The 17,431-nt window shown below is 38.6% G+C and overlaps 3 protein-coding genes across 4 annotated transcripts; 2 read left to right on the top strand and 1 right to left on the bottom strand.

Annotated features, from left to right (window-relative positions):
• The first annotated feature begins 521 nt into the window (after positions 1–521).
• Positions 522–4,845, top strand: LOC125221717 (ethylene-overproduction protein 1). Of its 2 annotated transcripts, none has more exons than XM_048123931.1 (5): positions 522–925; positions 1,036–3,071; positions 3,278–3,569; positions 3,645–3,954; positions 4,394–4,845. In XM_048123931.1, exons 2-5 carry the CDS (start codon positions 1,054–1,056, stop codon positions 4,624–4,626), a joined length of 2,853 nt encoding a protein of 950 aa, XP_047979888.1. In that variant the 5' UTR covers positions 522–925; positions 1,036–1,053; the 3' UTR covers positions 4,627–4,845. The 2 variants fall into 2 exon arrangements, with proteins under 2 accessions (XP_047979888.1, XP_047979887.1); XM_048123930.1 differs by having other exon boundaries at positions 1,007–3,071.
• A 2,148-nt stretch (positions 4,846–6,993) lies between these two features.
• Positions 6,994–10,886, top strand: LOC125219216 (importin subunit beta-1-like). Its single transcript, XM_048121128.1, has 3 exons — positions 6,994–7,199; positions 7,817–10,241; positions 10,339–10,886. The coding sequence occupies exons 2-3, from the start codon at positions 7,822–7,824 to the stop codon at positions 10,541–10,543; spliced, it is 2,625 nt and encodes an 874-aa protein (XP_047977085.1). The 5' UTR covers positions 6,994–7,199; positions 7,817–7,821; the 3' UTR covers positions 10,544–10,886.
• A 510-nt stretch (positions 10,887–11,396) lies between these two features.
• On the bottom strand, positions 11,397–13,596 carry LOC125219217 (lectin-domain containing receptor kinase VI.4-like). Its single transcript, XM_048121129.1, has one exon. The coding sequence runs from the start codon at positions 13,564–13,566 to the stop codon at positions 11,509–11,511; it is 2,058 nt and encodes a 685-aa protein (XP_047977086.1). The 5' UTR covers positions 13,567–13,596; the 3' UTR covers positions 11,397–11,508.
• Positions 13,597–17,431: the final 3,835 nt, after the last annotated feature.

Genomic DNA, 17,431 nt, shown 5'->3' with positions numbered 1-17,431 from the left:
ATCATAAATCAACGAAAAATTATGTAGTAATTTAAAAGGTAATTATCTCATTTTTAATGTAAATTTTACACTTAGATAAAAAGAAGTTTGAAATTAATTGATTCATTACTCATTCTATTAATTTTGAAGTTCTATGAACAATCATTCCAACCGACATTTGGTTTAAAATTTTCGATTTCTTTGTTGGTTTTGATTACTTTTGCTTATTAAAATATCAACAATTGGGAGAAACCAAAAATGGGCTCAGGCCCATTACTAAAGCCTGATCCACAATTAATAATGCTAATAGTAAAAGAAGCCCATTGACAAGTAGTTATCCATTTCATCATTTGAGGTTGCTTTTTTCATAAAACAAAACCCCACATAGTCACCAATCAACATTATCCATGAAGCGGATCACGCGCACGCGCATATTGTAGCGCGTGACTTCAGTCTCTTCTCCGTGGAATTGCAGAACCTAGAGCTCGATTTCCATAATTTTCTTTTATTTTTATTAATTTCTGCGGCTATCCATTTCTAACGGGTATTGCAGTTTTTTCCTTTTTCCCCCATTTTTGATTAAAAAAATTCTGGGCACATTTTGTATGTCAGAAAAATACCAAATAAAAAAATAAAGGCAATTACAGAAATGAATCGGTTGATCTGCGTATGGAAGATTGTAGATATATAATCTATATTTAGAGAGAAACAGAGAGAGAGAGAGAGAGAGATATAGAGAGAGAGTGGCCGTGCGGATTAACGGCCACCACCTCTCACTTCCTACCTCAACCAAATTTTAAGATTTTCCGAAGCCAAGACTGTGGAAGGGGCTTGTTGATTGCTTTAATTCTTAAATTATTTCGCCGGGAAAGAGAGGGATTCCTGGCGGCAACGTTGCTTGATTCGGAAAGTTTTCGGCTTTCTCGGTCAACGGTGGTGTTTGCAGGTAATGATTTGATCTCCTTTTCTTGCAAAAAAAAAAATATAGGTGAAGCCCGTTGCATTTTTATTTTTCAATAATTTATAGGATGGTAATTTGATTGAGGGAAGATGCAGCAACACATATTCAACGCAATGCGTGGTTTGAATATGATTGATGGGTGCAAAAGTGCCCAGGTTTATTCCCTTAATCAGATGGCCGGCGGTGGAGCGGCCGGCGGCGGCGGAAAAGAGGGTTTCCTGCAGCAATTGCAAGAACATCTGAGGGTTAATTCAGTGAGGTCCAGACCTCATCAGCGTTGTCAGAACGTTTCTCAGAGTAGCAATGGGAATTCTACTACTGTGGCCGAGGCTCTTGCAGCCTATGGGCTTCCGAAGGCGGATCTGATCGAGCCCCAAATCGATCCGTTTCTCAAATTTGTTGATTTTGTGGGGGTTTTAGCTGATGTGTATAGGAGACTTGAGAATTGCCCTGAATTAGAGAGATCAGAGATGTATATGGAGCAATGTGCGATCTTCAGGGGTTTGCCTGATCCAAAATTGTTTAGGAGAAGTCTTCGTTCTGCTAGGCAGCATGCTGTGGATGTGCATTCGAAGGTTGTACTCTCGGCTTGGTTGAGATACGAGAGGCGGGAGGATGAGCTGTTGGGGGTTTCTGCAATGGATTGTAGTGGTCGGAGTATGGAGTGCCCAAAGGGTTCTTTGGTATCAGGGTACAACCCTGAGTCTGTAAATGATAATTGTTTGTGTTTTCGTGGCGGAGATGAGGAGGGAGATCTGGAATCCGATGAGGAGTGCTCCACCTCACTTAGCTATGGTGGTGAGGTTGATGATGTTGTTGATGACGATGATTATGATATGTGGTTTTGCGTTGGGGGGGATGAGGTCAGATGCAATAGGTTTAAGATTGCTTCGCTCTCTAGACCGTTTAAATCAATGTTGTATGGTAACTTTGTTGAGGCGAAGAAGGAGAGAATATATTTCGCTCAGAATGGGATCTCTGCCAAGGCAATCAAAGCTGCTGAGGTTTTCAGTAGGATAAAGAGTGTGGATTCTTTTGATCCAAATGTTGTTCTTGAACTCTTGTCATTTGCTAATAGGTTCTGCTGTGATGAACTAAAATCTGCTTGCGATGTATTTCTAGCATCTCTTGTTGGTGATATTGAAATGGCTCTTCAACTCATTGATTATGGGTTAGAGGAGACTGCACACCTGCTGGTGGCGGCTTGCTTGCAGGTGATTCTGAGGGAACCGTCGTGTTCAGTGCAGCCAAACGTGTTGAGACACTTCTGTACTTCAGAAGCTTTGCAACGGCTAGCAGCAGTTGGGCATGCGTCCTTTTTGCTTTACAATTTTTTGAGCCTGATAGCCATGGAACAAAACATGAAATCAAATGCAACAGTAATGCTTTTGGAGAGAATGGGAGATTGTGCTACCAAGAGCTGGCAGAAGCAGCTAGCATTCCACCAGTTGGGTTGTGTGATGCTTGAAAGAAGAGAATATAAGGATGCTCAGAAATGGTTCGAGGCAGCTTTTGAAGCTGGTCATGTGTATTCCTTAATTGGTGTTGCAAGAGGAAAAGACAAGCGTGGGCACAAGTATAAGGCATTCAAGTTGACAAACTCCCTCTTTTCTGACTACAATCCCTGTGGTTGGATGTATCAAGAACGAGCTCTATATAGCAGTGGTAGAGAAAAAATGATGGATTTGAATACAGCTACTGAAATGGACCCAACTCTTTCCTATCCGTACAAGTACAGAGCTGTCTCCATGATGGAGGAGGACAAAATTGGTGTTGCCATATCTGAAGTCAACAAGATAATTGGTTTCAAGGTTTCCCCCGACTGTCTTGAGCTCCGTGCTTGGTTCTTGATTTCCCTGGGGGACTATGAAGGAGCCCTAACAGATGTCCGTGCACTCCTAACTTTAGACCCTCATTATATGATGTTTCATGGCCAGATGCCCGGGGAGCAGTTGGTAGAGCTTCTATGTAATCTTGTCGAACAGCGTGATCAAGCGGATTGCTGGATGCAACTCTATGATAGGTGGTCCTCAGTAGATGATATTGGCTCTCTAGCTGTTGTACACCATATGCTGGCTATTGATCCCGGGAAAAGCCTGTTACGGTTTAGGCAGTCTCTCCTCCTACTGCGGTAAGTAGGCAAATACCTATGTCCCTGACTATAGACACGTATTTTGCAGAGTGTATATGATCATGCTAATATGTTCTTATGTTTTTTATATATTTTCGGTCGAGGGGAATGTGAAATTTGCTGTTTGTATTATATATGTTCTCTTAGTGTTCTGTATTTGGGATTTAATGCTTTTCCAGGAGTCTCAACTATTTTCATTATTGCAGATTAAATTGCCACAAGGCTGCGATGAGAAGCCTGAGAATGGCTCGAAACCATGCTGCCTCTGATCATGAAAGGCTTATCTACGAGGGCTGGATTTTATATGATACTGGCTATCGTGAAGCTGCTATAGCCAAAGCTGAAAAATCCATTTCACTTCAGAGATCATTCGAAGCCTTTTTTCTGAAAGCCTATGTTCTTTCTGAAACAACAACAGATCATGAATCTTCGTTCTATGTTATCAAGCTTCTTGAGGAAGCTCTCAGGTGCCCTTCCGATGGCCTTAGGAAAGGACAGGTGAGTCAATTCTTCTACTAGATGTTATTTCCCATTTGCATCCTGAAAAATAGGTCTGACCTTGTTGTTATGCAGGCCTTGAGTAATCTAGCAAGTATCTATGTAGACGTGGATAAACTAGACCATGCAGTTGACAACTACACGAATGCCCTGACCATTAAGCATACAAGAGCACATCAGGGCCTGGCCCGCGTATATCATCTAAAAAATCTTCGGAAAACTGCATATGATGAGATGACGAAGTTGATTGAGAAGGCTAGAGATAATGCATCAGCTTACGAGAAACGCTCAGAATACTGTGACCGTGAAATGGCCAAAAGTGATCTGAGCATGGCAACCCGACTGGACCCTCTGAGGACATATCCATATCGATATCGGGCTGCTGGTGAGTTTTAGCTTCCCATCAACTTTTATTATTCCTGCAATAACTGTTTTTGATTGGAAACTATATAGTCCTGTTGATATCATGTTATTGTTATTATGATCATGAAAATTTGAACAACCATGATTAGATTGACAGAATTGACTGTTCTAAATAGAAGGTGTTCGTTTTGCCACTTTTTTCAAACAATTTCCGAAGGTGTGGTACTGTGGTTTAATTTTGAACGTTACTCGTTTTCACTACTTGATGCCGGATCCTATGTTTGTAGGACTCACGTGAGGATTATGATTAAGCAAAACTTTTTAGATTGAAACTGGAATGTGATGTAGTTTCTTGATTGAGGCTCTCTAAATAGGAGTATAGAAATTCTCTATGCTGAACTTTTGACTATAATGATTTCATAGGGACTTATATTATCGATCTTTTAATTATATGCCTCCAGTTTTGATGGATGACCACAAGGAAGCTGAGGCCATAAACGAGCTCACGAGAGCCCTAGCTTTTAAGCCCGACCTTCAGCTGCTTCATCTCCGTTCAGCATTCCTCGACTCAATTGGCGATTATGTCTCCACAATCCGAGACTGTGAGGCCGCCCTCTGTCTCGACCCCAACCATTCAGACACACTTGAGCTGTATCGGAAAGCACAAAAACGGGCTGAGGAGCAAAAAGAGTAAAAGATGGAAAGACAGCAACTATGCCAATATGGTTTCCATATCACAACTCTAAACTCTTGGGGGAATCTGTTTGTTCTCTCTCCTTTGAGCCTTTTTTTCGGTAGAGTGATTATGCTTGTATCGTCATGACTTAATCTTGCCAAAAATAGGAGCAAATTGTATATTGAAAAGCAGAAAAAGCCACAGAAGAGAAGGAAATAGAAAAAGAAGTTGTTTTCATCTTTTTCCTCTTCTGTTTTCTTTTCATCCATTTTTTGTAGGATTCAGCAGAACTGTTCCTACTTTATTACTTACCAAGTTTCTGTCTCAATGAAATTGGCTGAAAGAAAAAAAAAGTTGTTTACTTTATAGAATCTCTAATATTACATGCCTAGTGTCAAATTTGTGTACATTTATGAATTGTGGGATTCTAACAGCACCAACAAAACGGCGTCGATGGCTGTCGTTTCTCCCCTTGTTTCTATCTAAAGTGAAAACTTTTATTAGATGCACACGAGACACCCGCAGCTCCAACTGCCCAAGTATTTATGGCTTTTACAGCATCTTTTAAAGCATTTGGTGCACAAATTGGGTTCTCCTGCATTCATGAAGGAAGCCAAGAATCAGATCGTGCACGGGAAGCTGAACTTGAACGTGCCGCCTCTGCTGACCAGGCGCGTCTCCGATTCCACCGCTATCTACGGTTCGAGGCTTGACCCGGCCAACATGGTGCCCTTCTCGTGGGAACGGATCCCGGGCGAGCCCAAGGACTGGGGGAACTCGAGCGGCGATGACGTGCCGCCGCCCCCGAAACCACCGCCCGCCCGGTGGCGGCCCTCGGTTGGGGTTGATGATCTCGATCTTGATGGGAGTGGCGGCGGTGGTGATGGTGAAGAAAACAACGATGCTATCGACATATTTTCGTTAGCGGAGTCGGTGGATGACGTGGAAGGGTACTGCAAAGCGACCGAGGACAGAAGCTCGTCGTTGCTGTTGGCAGAAGGAGACGATTGGTGTTCGCCGAATTTTATCATAGAGAGATTTTTGCCGGACGCGCAAGCCCTAGCCGAGGAATCCGTTATGGACAAGAAACTTCCGTTTCGGGGTCTCCGTACTCGGATTCGTCGTTTTCTCAAGCCGTTAGCATAGGGAGATCGCACCAGTCGATGAAGGGGTGTGGCTTAGCTAGTTTCTTGCCGTGGAAAATGCAACCAAAATCTTGCAAAATTAAAAGTCCGGTTTGTGACACTATAATTGGCGCTAATTTGAAGCATAAACGGTCGTGATCATATCAGATTACTCCTCTTCTGTTTGTTTATTTTAGCTATGAAGACTGTTTTTGTATAAAAGAAGTACGTTGTATATAAATTCGTATGTACAATGAGGTCGAAAGATGATTTGTAAATTGGCATAAGAGATCATTTGTTTCGTAGTACTCTATTATTTTACTATCTATTTTTGAACTGTAACTTTGCATTCTAATGATATTTACAAGCTAGGCCTCATCATGAAACAAAAAATGATGTTTTCCACAGTCAATTCGTAACGTGAGATATTAGATGGAGAAAATACACCAACTAGAAAACAAGGATGATAGTCAATAGACTCGATAAAATGCACATAGAAAATATAGTTAATTGAATTACGAAATTTAATCAAAATTTAGTCAAATCTCATAAATTTGGAAATAGAACATTAAATCACGAAATTTGATATTTTCAATTGTCCAATCATAATACACAACAATGTATTTTGATGATGCTCACCACATATGTCGTCTTGTACATGAATTGAACAATATAAAAAATATAAAAGGTTACTATAATTTAATAGTATTATATTTCCAAAATTCGTGAAACTGACTCGAATTTAAACCAAATTCATACTTTATTGACTATTATACTTAAGAAAATTATAATAATCTCTTCTCAAACTCTATCTAATATTCTCAATCTCTTCTCAACTGTATCTAATAAAAAGATGATCTCATATATAAAATATAAAATTTAATGGGCCCAATGGGCCAGCAAACAAATAAATACGCCCGCCTTTATTCTATTAATAATTTAAGATTGGCCCAACCAGTAAAATTTGTTATACTGTACATAATAAATTTGGATACACATATAAAAAAAATAGATTCAATTATTTACACAATAACTATGTGCGACTCTGCAAGCCATTTCCTGACACCAATTAGCTTTATTAAAGTCCCCAAAAAAAACTAATGGGATATTTTAAATCGATAAAGAAAAGTAGAAAGAAAAAAAAAAAGATTTTAGGGTTTTGGATGTGAGCCGTGCGGGCAGCACGGGCAGCTCCGAGTTGCTGCCCGTTAACTCACTTATATTCAACTCCTATTCCCCTCCCTAACCCTTGCTCCCGCTTATATATTCCATTCGAAATCAGCTCCCTCTTTCTCTCTCATACTCAATTACATACCTTTGGTGTTTCCCTCACTGTAATCTGTATACTTGTTTCCATCAATACAACTGTGGAAGCGTAAGGGAAGAAGTATAGAGATAAACTCCGCGGATTTCAGTTCAGAAGGGAAAAACCTAGCTGCTGCCACTGCAACTCATATTATAATTAAGGTAATTTATCTTCTCCTTTGTTTCCTTTTATTTTAATTTATATTTTTCCCGTTGAGTTGATTTGTCGCTTAGGTAATAGGCTGTAGGATCTGAAGAATGTATCTTCGTAGTTTGTTTCTCTGTCATTTTGTTATTTTTTTCGATTTAAATTGTGGTTTTATGCTTTAGAGGTTTTCCAGTGGAATCTAGGCTTAGGATCTGTTTGTTGATGTGTTTGAAGTTATGGTGAAAGGTTTTAAGCTGTGGTTGAACATATGAATTGTTAGCAAAAATTCAGAAAGCTACAGTGTATTTTCTGATTATTGAATGAGACATCGTTGTTTGGTGATTTTTGGTGTGTGATGTTAGTAGTTAAATAGTTAAAATCGTTGATTAATTTGATTTTGGGTAAATAGAGTTGCTGAGGCGGTCTGTTGAGTCTGGAAATATTATATGCTTATTGTGTAGTGATGGCCTTTTTTTACTCTATATCATCTTAATGATCTCTAACTTTGTTTGTTATGATCTGTTCATTTAAAATGTGCATACTTGTGTCTTCTACACTGTAGGATATTGATTCTCACATTTATTCACAAAATTATTGAATGTTTACCCAGAATATTTCTTTTCTTTCCTAGGAAAAATGTCATTTGATATTACCCAGTATCTCTTGGCTGCACAATCACCAGATGCCAAAGTGCGGAAGGATGCAGAGGCTATACTCTGTAAGTTTCGGGAGGAAAACTTGCCACAATATCTATTGTCATTGTCCGTTGAGCTCTCTAATGAGGGAAAGCCTATCGAGTCTCGTAGACTTGCTGGTATTGTCCTTAAGAACGACTTGGGTGCTAAAGATTCTTCAACAAAGGAACAGCCTGTGCAACTATGGGTTCAGATTGATATTTCTTTTAGAGCCCAGATAAAGAACTCTCTCTTGAGCACCCTCGGGTCCACTTTTCGTGAGGCCAGTCATACTGCTGCGCAGGTTGTTGCTGAGGTGGCTTCAATTGAAATACCCCGAAAGGAGTGGCCCGAACTTGTTGGTTCACTACTTGCCAACATGACTAGACAAGATGGATCCCCATCTTTGAGACAAGCTACTCTCGAAACACTTGGTTATGTATGTGAGGTTATTTCTGATGAAAATCTTGTGCAAGATGAAGTGAATGCTATTCTGACAGCCGTTGTTCAAGGAATGAATACAACTGAGCCGAACCCTGAAGTTCGACTGGCTGCCACTAAAGCTCTGTATAATGCCCTTGAATTTGCTCGCACAAATTTTAACAATGAAATGGAGAGGAACTATATAATGAAGGTTATCTGTGATGCTGCCTTGGCTAAAGAGGCAGAGATCCGACAGGCTGCTTTTGAGTGTCTTGTTTCCATTGCGTCTACATACTACGAGGTGCTTGAACCTTACATGCAAAGGATCTTTGAGCTTACATCTAATGCAGTCAAAGGAGATGAGGAGGCCATTGCCCTTCAAGCAGTTGAGTTTTGGAGCTCTATTTGTGATGAAGAAATGGAGCTTCAAGACTATGAGGTCCCTGAAATTGGGGATTCAAGTGTGGAGCACTCACGCTTTATTGAAAAGGCTCTTCAGACTTTAGTTCCTCTGCTGCTTGAAACCCTACTTAAGCAGGATGAGGACCAAGATCAGGAAGATGGAACTTGGAATCTAGCTATGGCTGGTGGCACATGTCTTGGTCTTGTTGCTAAGACTGTTGGGGATGCTGTTGTTACTCTGGTGATGCCTTTCGTAGAGGCCAACATATCCAAGCCTGATTGGCGGTCCCGTGAGGCAGCTACATATGCATTTGGCTCAATCCTTGAAGGGCCAAGCATTGAGAAGCTATCTCCAATGGTTAATGCTGGTTTGGATTTTCTGCTCAATTCAATGAATGATGAGAATAGCCATGTAAAAGATACCACTGCATGGACCCTTGGTCGTATCTTTGAATTGCTACATTCACCAGCTACTGGTTTCTCTGTCATTACTCCGGCAAACCTCCAGAAGATTTTGGCAGTCTTATTGGCTAGTTTAAAAGATGCTCCTCATGTCTCAGAAAAGGTTTGTGGAGCTCTCTATTTCCTTGCTCAGGGATACGAGGATGCAGGGCCAAGCTCTTCAATGCTCACACCTTTCCTTCCAGATATCTTGAGCAGTTTAATTGCCACTGCTGAGCGAACAGATGGCAGTGACTCTAAACTCAGATCTTCTGCTTATGAAACCTTGAATGAGGTTGTTCGGTGTTCAAACCTTTCAGAGACATCTGAGATAATTGTCAAACTTCTCCCTGCTATCATGACAAAGTTGGAACAAACTTTACGTCTTCAGATTGTGTCATCTGATGACAGAGAACAGCAAGGAGATTTACAAGCCTCTCTTTGTGGTGTTCTTCAGGTTATTATTCAAACACTAAGCAGTGCTGAGGAGACTAAGCCTATAATTATGCAGGCAGCTGACCAGATCATGTTACTTTTCCTAAGTGTTTTTGCTTGTCGTAGTACTACTGTGCATGAAGAAGCAATGTTGGCTATTGGTGCTCTTGCCTATGCCACTGGACCACGTTTTGAAGTGTATATGAAAGAATTCTACAAGTACCTAGAGATGGGTTTACAAAATTTTGAGGAGCATCAGGTGTGTGCTATTTCAGTTGGGGTGGTTGGTGACATTTGTCGTGCTTTGGATGACAAGATCTTACCATATTGTGATGGGATCATGACACACCTCCTCAAGGATTTGTCTAGCGCTGAACTCAACCGTTCGGTTAAACCTCCCATATTCTCCTGCTTTGGTGACATTGCTCTTGCAATTGGTGAACACTTTGAGAAGTATATCAATTTTGCTTTGCCCATGATGCAAAGTGCATCAGAAGTATGTGCGCAGATGGACTATAACGATGAGGAGATGATAGACTATGGCAACCAGCTTAGGCGCAGTATTTTCGAGGCTTATTCTGGAATTCTTCAAGGATTCAAAAATGCCAAAGCTGAACTCATGCTCCCTCATGCCCCTCATCTCCTGCAGTTTATTGAATTGGTTGCACAAGATGAACAGAGGTATTTTGATCAGTTTACATACACTTTGTTAATTGTCTGCTTATTCTCCCATTCTATATATTCTTATGATGTGTTCTTCTGTGACTCTTCTGCTCAGGGATACAAATGTGACTAAGGCAGCAGTGGCAGTTCAGGGTGATCTAGCAGATGCACTTGGTTCGAACATAAAAATGCTGTTCAAAGATACCAAATTTTGCTCAAATCTGTTATCTGAGTGCCTCGAGACAGATGACGAACAACTGAAATCAACAGCTATATGGGCCCAGGAGATGATAAGGCGAGCATTTTCAGATAGTAGCTAAGCCTTTTCCTCCACTGCACTGTTTCTCATGCAAATGTGCTCTCTTTTTGTCTGTTTTGGCAAGGCCATATTTTCAGTGTCCTCATAAGATTGAGTCATGTTTAATCGAGTCTTGTCTATGGTGGATGAAGGGACTAAAACATTGAAATACTTACATTCATCGGCTGGTTATGACAAATTTTTGAGTCTGATATGCATTTTGTATTCCAGTTACTATTTTTATGAAAGGTCAAAGGTCATTTTAAGAGTTCGTATTTTGCTATCCTGTGCATGGAGTGGATTATAAGTTTGTAATTTTAAGTTTTCCTTATAAACTTTCAAGGAAATGTGTTGTGCATCTTTCATGTTCTTGTCTTGACTTTGATTAGTGCCATATAAATCACAACTCTCTCTCTCTCTCCCTCTCTCTGTGCATGTGGCTTGAAATCATGCTGCAACATTTTCCAAGAGCGACTAGATTTCATTTTCTAGTTTTGCTAATATGACTTTATATAATGCGTATAAAATTGTTCATTCACATGCTGTGAGATTGGAGAGATTGATATTGATAATGATTTCTTATAGTCAGAAGATTGGAGCTGTATTTCCCATGTATTTTCTTGGTAATTTATCTTTAAAATTCCTCATATTTGGGTAAAAGCAAACTTGATATCCTCAAGTCTTTGAGATCTTGTGTGGTGTATTTGTTTTTTTTTTTTTTTTTTTTTTTTTTTTTCTTTTTAAAAAATTAACCCAAGTAAAACTCAGATTGGCACATATTTTCTGGGGTTGAGTGGTTGACTTCATTGGTGAGTGGGATTCAAATTCTGCCGTTATTAATTTCTTTCTCACTGAAGTAAGCAAGAAGTACAAAGTAGCGAATCAAATCAATGCATCATTCTATAATGGTCAAGAATATAAATTACACTTGGAAAAAATACACCAATATGATCAGATATGACAACCTATACTTGAGAAATTGTGTCTTCATCTACCAGAGCCAAAAGAAGTGGTAGACATAGCCCCTATGGAACTTGAATAATAGGAGTAATAAGATGTTGTACCAGTAAAACCAATCCTATCACTCAACCCTAATTCCAACAATCTTGCTGTAACTTCATCGGCTCTTCTTGAACCAGCTGAGCTCAATCTCTCAAACAATGGCAGAAGCTCATCTCCATTCAAGTACTTCACCACCTGCCTCATCGTCGGCCGCGACTCTGCCTTCGGGTGTGAGCAGAGAAGCCCTAACCCCAACACCAACTCCATCTCCTGAACCACATAAGCTGAATTAAGCTTACCATCAACTGCCTCAAACATGTTCCCCTTCTGCATACACTCCACCACCCAGTCCACCAAGATCACGTTCCGGTGAGCCTCACACACGACCGCAGCCCGCCCACACGCGACCTCAAGTAGCAGAATCCCATAAGCAAACACATCCGTGCTCGTCGAGGGCTGCCCCGTCCTGGTCAGCTCGGGAGCAATGTAGCCTATGGTGCCCACAACGTTCGTCGTCCTGTGTGAGTTCTTCCCATGATCATACAGCCTCGCAAGCCCAAAGTCACCTAATCTTGGATTCATATCGCGGTCTATCAACACGTTGCTCGACTTCACATCACGATGGATCACGACCTGCTCCCACTCCTCGTGCAGGTAGAGCAGCCCGGACGCGACGCCTTTGATGATGTTGAACCTCTGCTCCCAGCTCAAAACAGAGCTACTATTGTAAAGGAGAGAATCAAGGCTTCCATTTGGTACATAGTCATAGACTATAACAAGCTCATTCTTGTGCTTGCACCAGCCTTGAAGATTGACCAAGTTCTTATGCCTCAACTTCCCCAAACTCTCGATTTCTGCTGCGAATTCTCTCATGCCTTGCAACGAGTTATTCGCCATGATCTTCTTCACCGCAACCTCACCTCCCGTAGTTGGCAAAACACCTCTATAAACAGCACCAAAACCCCCTTCTCCGATCTTCTCACTCCCTCGAAACCCTTTAGTCGCGACGTAAAGCTCCCTATACCGGAACCTATGAGGTGCATCGACCTCCCAATCCTCCAAAACCTCGAACCTCATCACTCTCCGGTAGAACACCATGGCGATCAAGAACACTACCAACACGAACAACGCCACACTAAACGTAGCAATAAGTATAGTCCTGACTCTACTACCACCACTCGAAGATGATGCTTCCGCAACCTCAACTACCGGAAGCAGAGATTGATTGAGCTGAGAAGCAATCCCATTGAGACAAAAACTCCATCCTAAGATGTAATGAGAGCTCGATTTCTCCCCCGTTGCAGCAGAGAATCCTATATACATGTCTTCCAACAAAACATCCGAATTTTTCTCATCCAAATCCAAATTCATCAAAGGCCGAATCGGTTTGCTAACTCCAAAAGGAGCTACTGTTACATTAAAACGTTTGCTGATTCCAGTTCCATCGTAGTCAATCCATGCTTGAACAGGACCCTGATTCTCCAAGTAAACCTCCTCCTCCTTCCCTCTAGAACCTTCTGGGAGGAAGGCGGCGGGTTTCGAAACTTCGAGTTCGGAATCCATCCCGTTAACGTTGATTGAGACGTGATTCCCCTCGGCATCCGTCTTCTCGTTGTAGCCGTTGACGGTGTCGAATTCGACCATTAAAACATGGTTTGAGGCTTTTCCGTTGTTTGAATCGCTGAAAACGCCCATGTAGTGCCCTGCCGCCGCGCCGGGGAAGGCCGGCGCCGGCGAGAGAGTGAAGGCGAGGCCGTAGCCGCCGCGGCCGGCGCCGGCGGCGGGGTTGATTTGGAAGACGAAATGCGTGGTGAAGGAGGAGTTGGCGATGCGGATTGGAGATGGATAGAAGGCGTGGCCTATGACGGATTTTGAGGTGTTGGTGAGACGTAATGCGCCGTTTGGTTTGGTGACGGTGGCTCCTTCGCGACTGAGAATGGTGTCGTTGAATCCATGGTAGGTGAAGTTGAGGCCTGTGGAGTGAGATAAGAGGAAGATGCTGGAGAAGATGAGGATTTGAATTAGAGAATTGAGTGTGGACATTTCGACGAGAATGAATATAAAAATGAGCTGCAAAACTTAATACTAGTATATGTCTATATCTATATATAAAGGTTCTTCCTAAGAAGTGGGTGAGTTGAGTAATGAGTGGATGTAAACCAAATGTGGAAAAGTCAAGGTTGAAGGTCAACGCGGGTAGTAGCGCAAGTATTAGGGCATCTCCAAGGGCAGACTCGGGTAAGGTTGTGATTTGGGGGTAGTTGTCTCGTCCCCACCCCACGATGCAGGAGTTCTGTCTCGACTCTTTGAAACTGGAGTTCATTTTTCACTTTCGTTTGATCTCACAGAAAGGAAAGAAGTCATTTGTGCTTGACACAAGTTTTAGTGTATATTCCTATAATTGGTAAAGTAAGAGAGAATGTGAAAAAGTAATTGAAATTTGTGTAATGGATGGTGGAGCTTATAAATGATAAAGTAAAAGAAAAGGAGAAAAAAGTTACTATAAATGGATATAGACTATTTCTATGAGACAAACGAAAAATGAAAATTTGACCTATTTCTATGGGATGGAGGGAGTGTTTTAAAGCATTCAGTATAACTGATTTTACAAATTTTATTTTTAAGATTCTCTATTGGACATTTAATAGTTGGAGTTAATTAACTATTCCGTTGTTCGTCGATCAAAATGACATTACATTGTATACACTGTACTGTAACCACGTTTTACTATTGTAAATTAATAATTTCATTTGGTGTGCTGCTTTTCCGTCCCATTTCTCATTTTTCGTTTATCATTTTCTCTCGAGCATTTCATTCTTTCTTCTATAAACTTTAATTTAACAAATTATTGAATAAATTAATTTAGTACTTTTTTCGTCCCATAAAAATATGGACATTTAGGACGGCACGATAATTAATGCATAATTAGTAAAGTTAGAGAGATAAAAAGAAAAAGTAATTATAGTATTGTTAGTAGAGAATGAGACTCACCTTATTAGAGAGAAGGAAGTTATCAAAAATATAAGAGGATATTTTTATGGGACATTCCAAAATGGAAAATATTTTTATTTTATGGGAAAGAGAGAGTATAATACAACGACGTTTTGCTATCTAAAATGTGTCCTGTTATCATTGACGTCCAATAGTATCACATAAGTACGTACCAAATTATATTAGCGTTAAGTTTTATTAATTGCAAAATTAGAATGAACAATAATTGATTGCAAAATTAAAATATGTTACTAGTAAAAAATTAAACAAATTAATAGTTCAATAAATTAGAAAAACCAGCAGCCGCCAATATTTCCTTGGCCTGCGTAGTCTAATTACTCACGAATTCGTTATTTAATGAAAAAACAAACGAACAAGACTAAATCGTCTGATTTTGGTCGAGTAAGTCAACCATAGACATTTTCCATAACTTCATTAAAAAAATGAAAACCATTTTAATTTCGTGTATCTTTGAAACTTATTTTCAAGTGTTATTTGATTATTTCTTTATTCGGAAATTTTGAGGGCAAAAGTTCTAGGTCAAGAAGAGATCCCAACTTCCCAATGAAGAAGTTTCTGTGCACTATCCAATCATTCATTCTGCATCCATGCACCCCATAACCTAGTCAATTGTAAGAAAATTATATTTGTAGTGTATGTATATATGTACATTGATTATGATAAAAAAAAATATGTTTATTGTGAGAACGCGTATGAAATATAGGAGTATTTACATGTAGACGTGTACAAACTACAAAGTGAATGTAATGTGAAAATAAGTACTACTCCTGTACAACATTAATACTATACTACTCTCTCCGTTCCATAGTAATGAAGGCGTTTCTTTTCGACACGAAAATTAAGAAAAATTGTGTTAGGTGAGTTAAGTAAAGAGAGAATAAATTAGAAAATGAAAAAGCTAGAGAGATGAAGAGAGAAAAAAGTAAAAGAGAGTAAAATAGGTGTGGAAAAATGTGTTGACTTTTACTAAAAAGATTAATGACTCTATTACTATGGAACGTACCAAAATGGCAAAATGACTCTATTATTATGTAACGGAGGGAGTACAACTTAAAATTACCGAAGTGCATATATGCAGTTGGTGCATATATGAGTGTAAATATGTTGTACTGTACATCTTTATTTAAGATAAAAATTTATACCATAAAATTTAATATTGGCATTACTGATTTTACAAATTACATAAAAGTACGTTGTAGCTCGATTGGTTTGTTTTTACTATCATCACATAAATGAATATATTAAAGAGAAAATTGAACTTTTATTATATGAAATTGATAAACTTAATACATTAATTAATAGTCACTACTGAAAGTAATAGGATCAAAGCAATATAAAATAAAAAATGCTAATGTGGACTTAACATGAATAGTGCTATAAATGAAGCTCACAAAAAGCATGTACACATTTTCCATGATGTTGGATTTTGTATTTTCCATGTTAGTACATACGTTAATTCACAATATGTAGTAATAATTGACTCAATTCAATTCTTAAACTTTGTTATACTATGTTATAATTATATTTAATTCAATGACTATATGGTCCATATTTTTGGCTCAATTTGGAACATGATGCTATAAACTGGATTAATACTCACACAAAATTGTGAATATAATAACTTAATTAATAACTCAATCTAAGGATTAATCTAAATCAAGTAAACTAGCCACCCAATTGAGCTTTTGCAATCTTACTTCATTGGCATATATAGTAATAGTACTTAATACTTATATCCATCCAAATTGATTTATGACTTTTTATTACTTCTGTTATGATCAAGCTTAGTCAAACTAACGTTGACTTGCTAAAAAAAGATTACTAGGAGTATTATATATTATGAAGTACTTACGTGTCTTGGTTCACATGGAGTACAATTTATTAGTTCTCATCTCAGTATACAAAACTAATAATAAGTCCGCATTTTTTTTCTTCAAACGAATAGAAGATTGGGTCGGTCACGTTAAGTATGGACCACATAAGAATATTTAGTGGCGTAAATTGATGTATGTAACTTAAATTTCTTTTTATGTGATTATGACTTATATATGTGTTTATAATTTGAAGCGTCGAAAAGTCGAAATTGAGCGCCCACGCGTTCAAGTCAACCCAAAAACTCCACTAGTTAAATTCTCCATATTTTGCTAAATTTGAAAAACTAAATAAATAATCTTGACGTGCACACATGATTTTATAGATATATAATTAAACTATGGATCACCTAATTAATTATATACAATAAAGATAATTTGAAATCAAATTTCTGATCCATATATTATGCCTTTGAACTTGGATAGATAAAATATATATAGATTATTTTAATTGCAAGTTGTACTTTTAATTATGAAATATCATAATGATTCCTAACATGCATTTTGAAAATGGATAATCTACCTCCAAGTTTCTAAATTCTTGTCAAATTCTGGCTGTACATATCAATTTTAAATTTAAAAAAGGGATAATTTACCTGCAAGTTTCTAAATTTTTGTGAAATTGTGACTGTATATATCAATTTTAAATTTAAAAATGGATAATTTACCTGCAAGTTTCTAAATTTTTGCCAAATTCTGATTGTACATATCAATTTTAAATTGTTGATTTGTTTTGATTTTACGATCAATGGAAACATAGTTTGATGACTTATATGACACTATCACATGTCAATTAAAATGACGTCACGTTTTAGGCAGGCAAACAACATTAGTAAATTAAATAATTTTATTTATTAAATTATGATTTATACTAAACCATCTTATGTGCAAAATCTTGATTAGTTTAAAAATTAAACCAAATCAATAGTTCATTAATTTATAAGCAGATTTCGAAATTAATATTAAAAAATTGGATTTTATGAAAGTTTAGGAATTTACATGCAAATATCCCTTTCAAAATTACT

Source organism: Salvia hispanica, chromosome 4, assembly GCF_023119035.1.
Source record: "Salvia hispanica cultivar TCC Black 2014 chromosome 4, UniMelb_Shisp_WGS_1.0, whole genome shotgun sequence".
NCBI classification, from domain to species: domain Eukaryota; kingdom Viridiplantae; phylum Streptophyta; class Magnoliopsida; order Lamiales; family Lamiaceae; genus Salvia; species Salvia hispanica.
The sequence above is the reverse complement of the archived record's forward strand: the minus strand, read 5'-3'. Positions and strand labels throughout refer to the sequence as shown.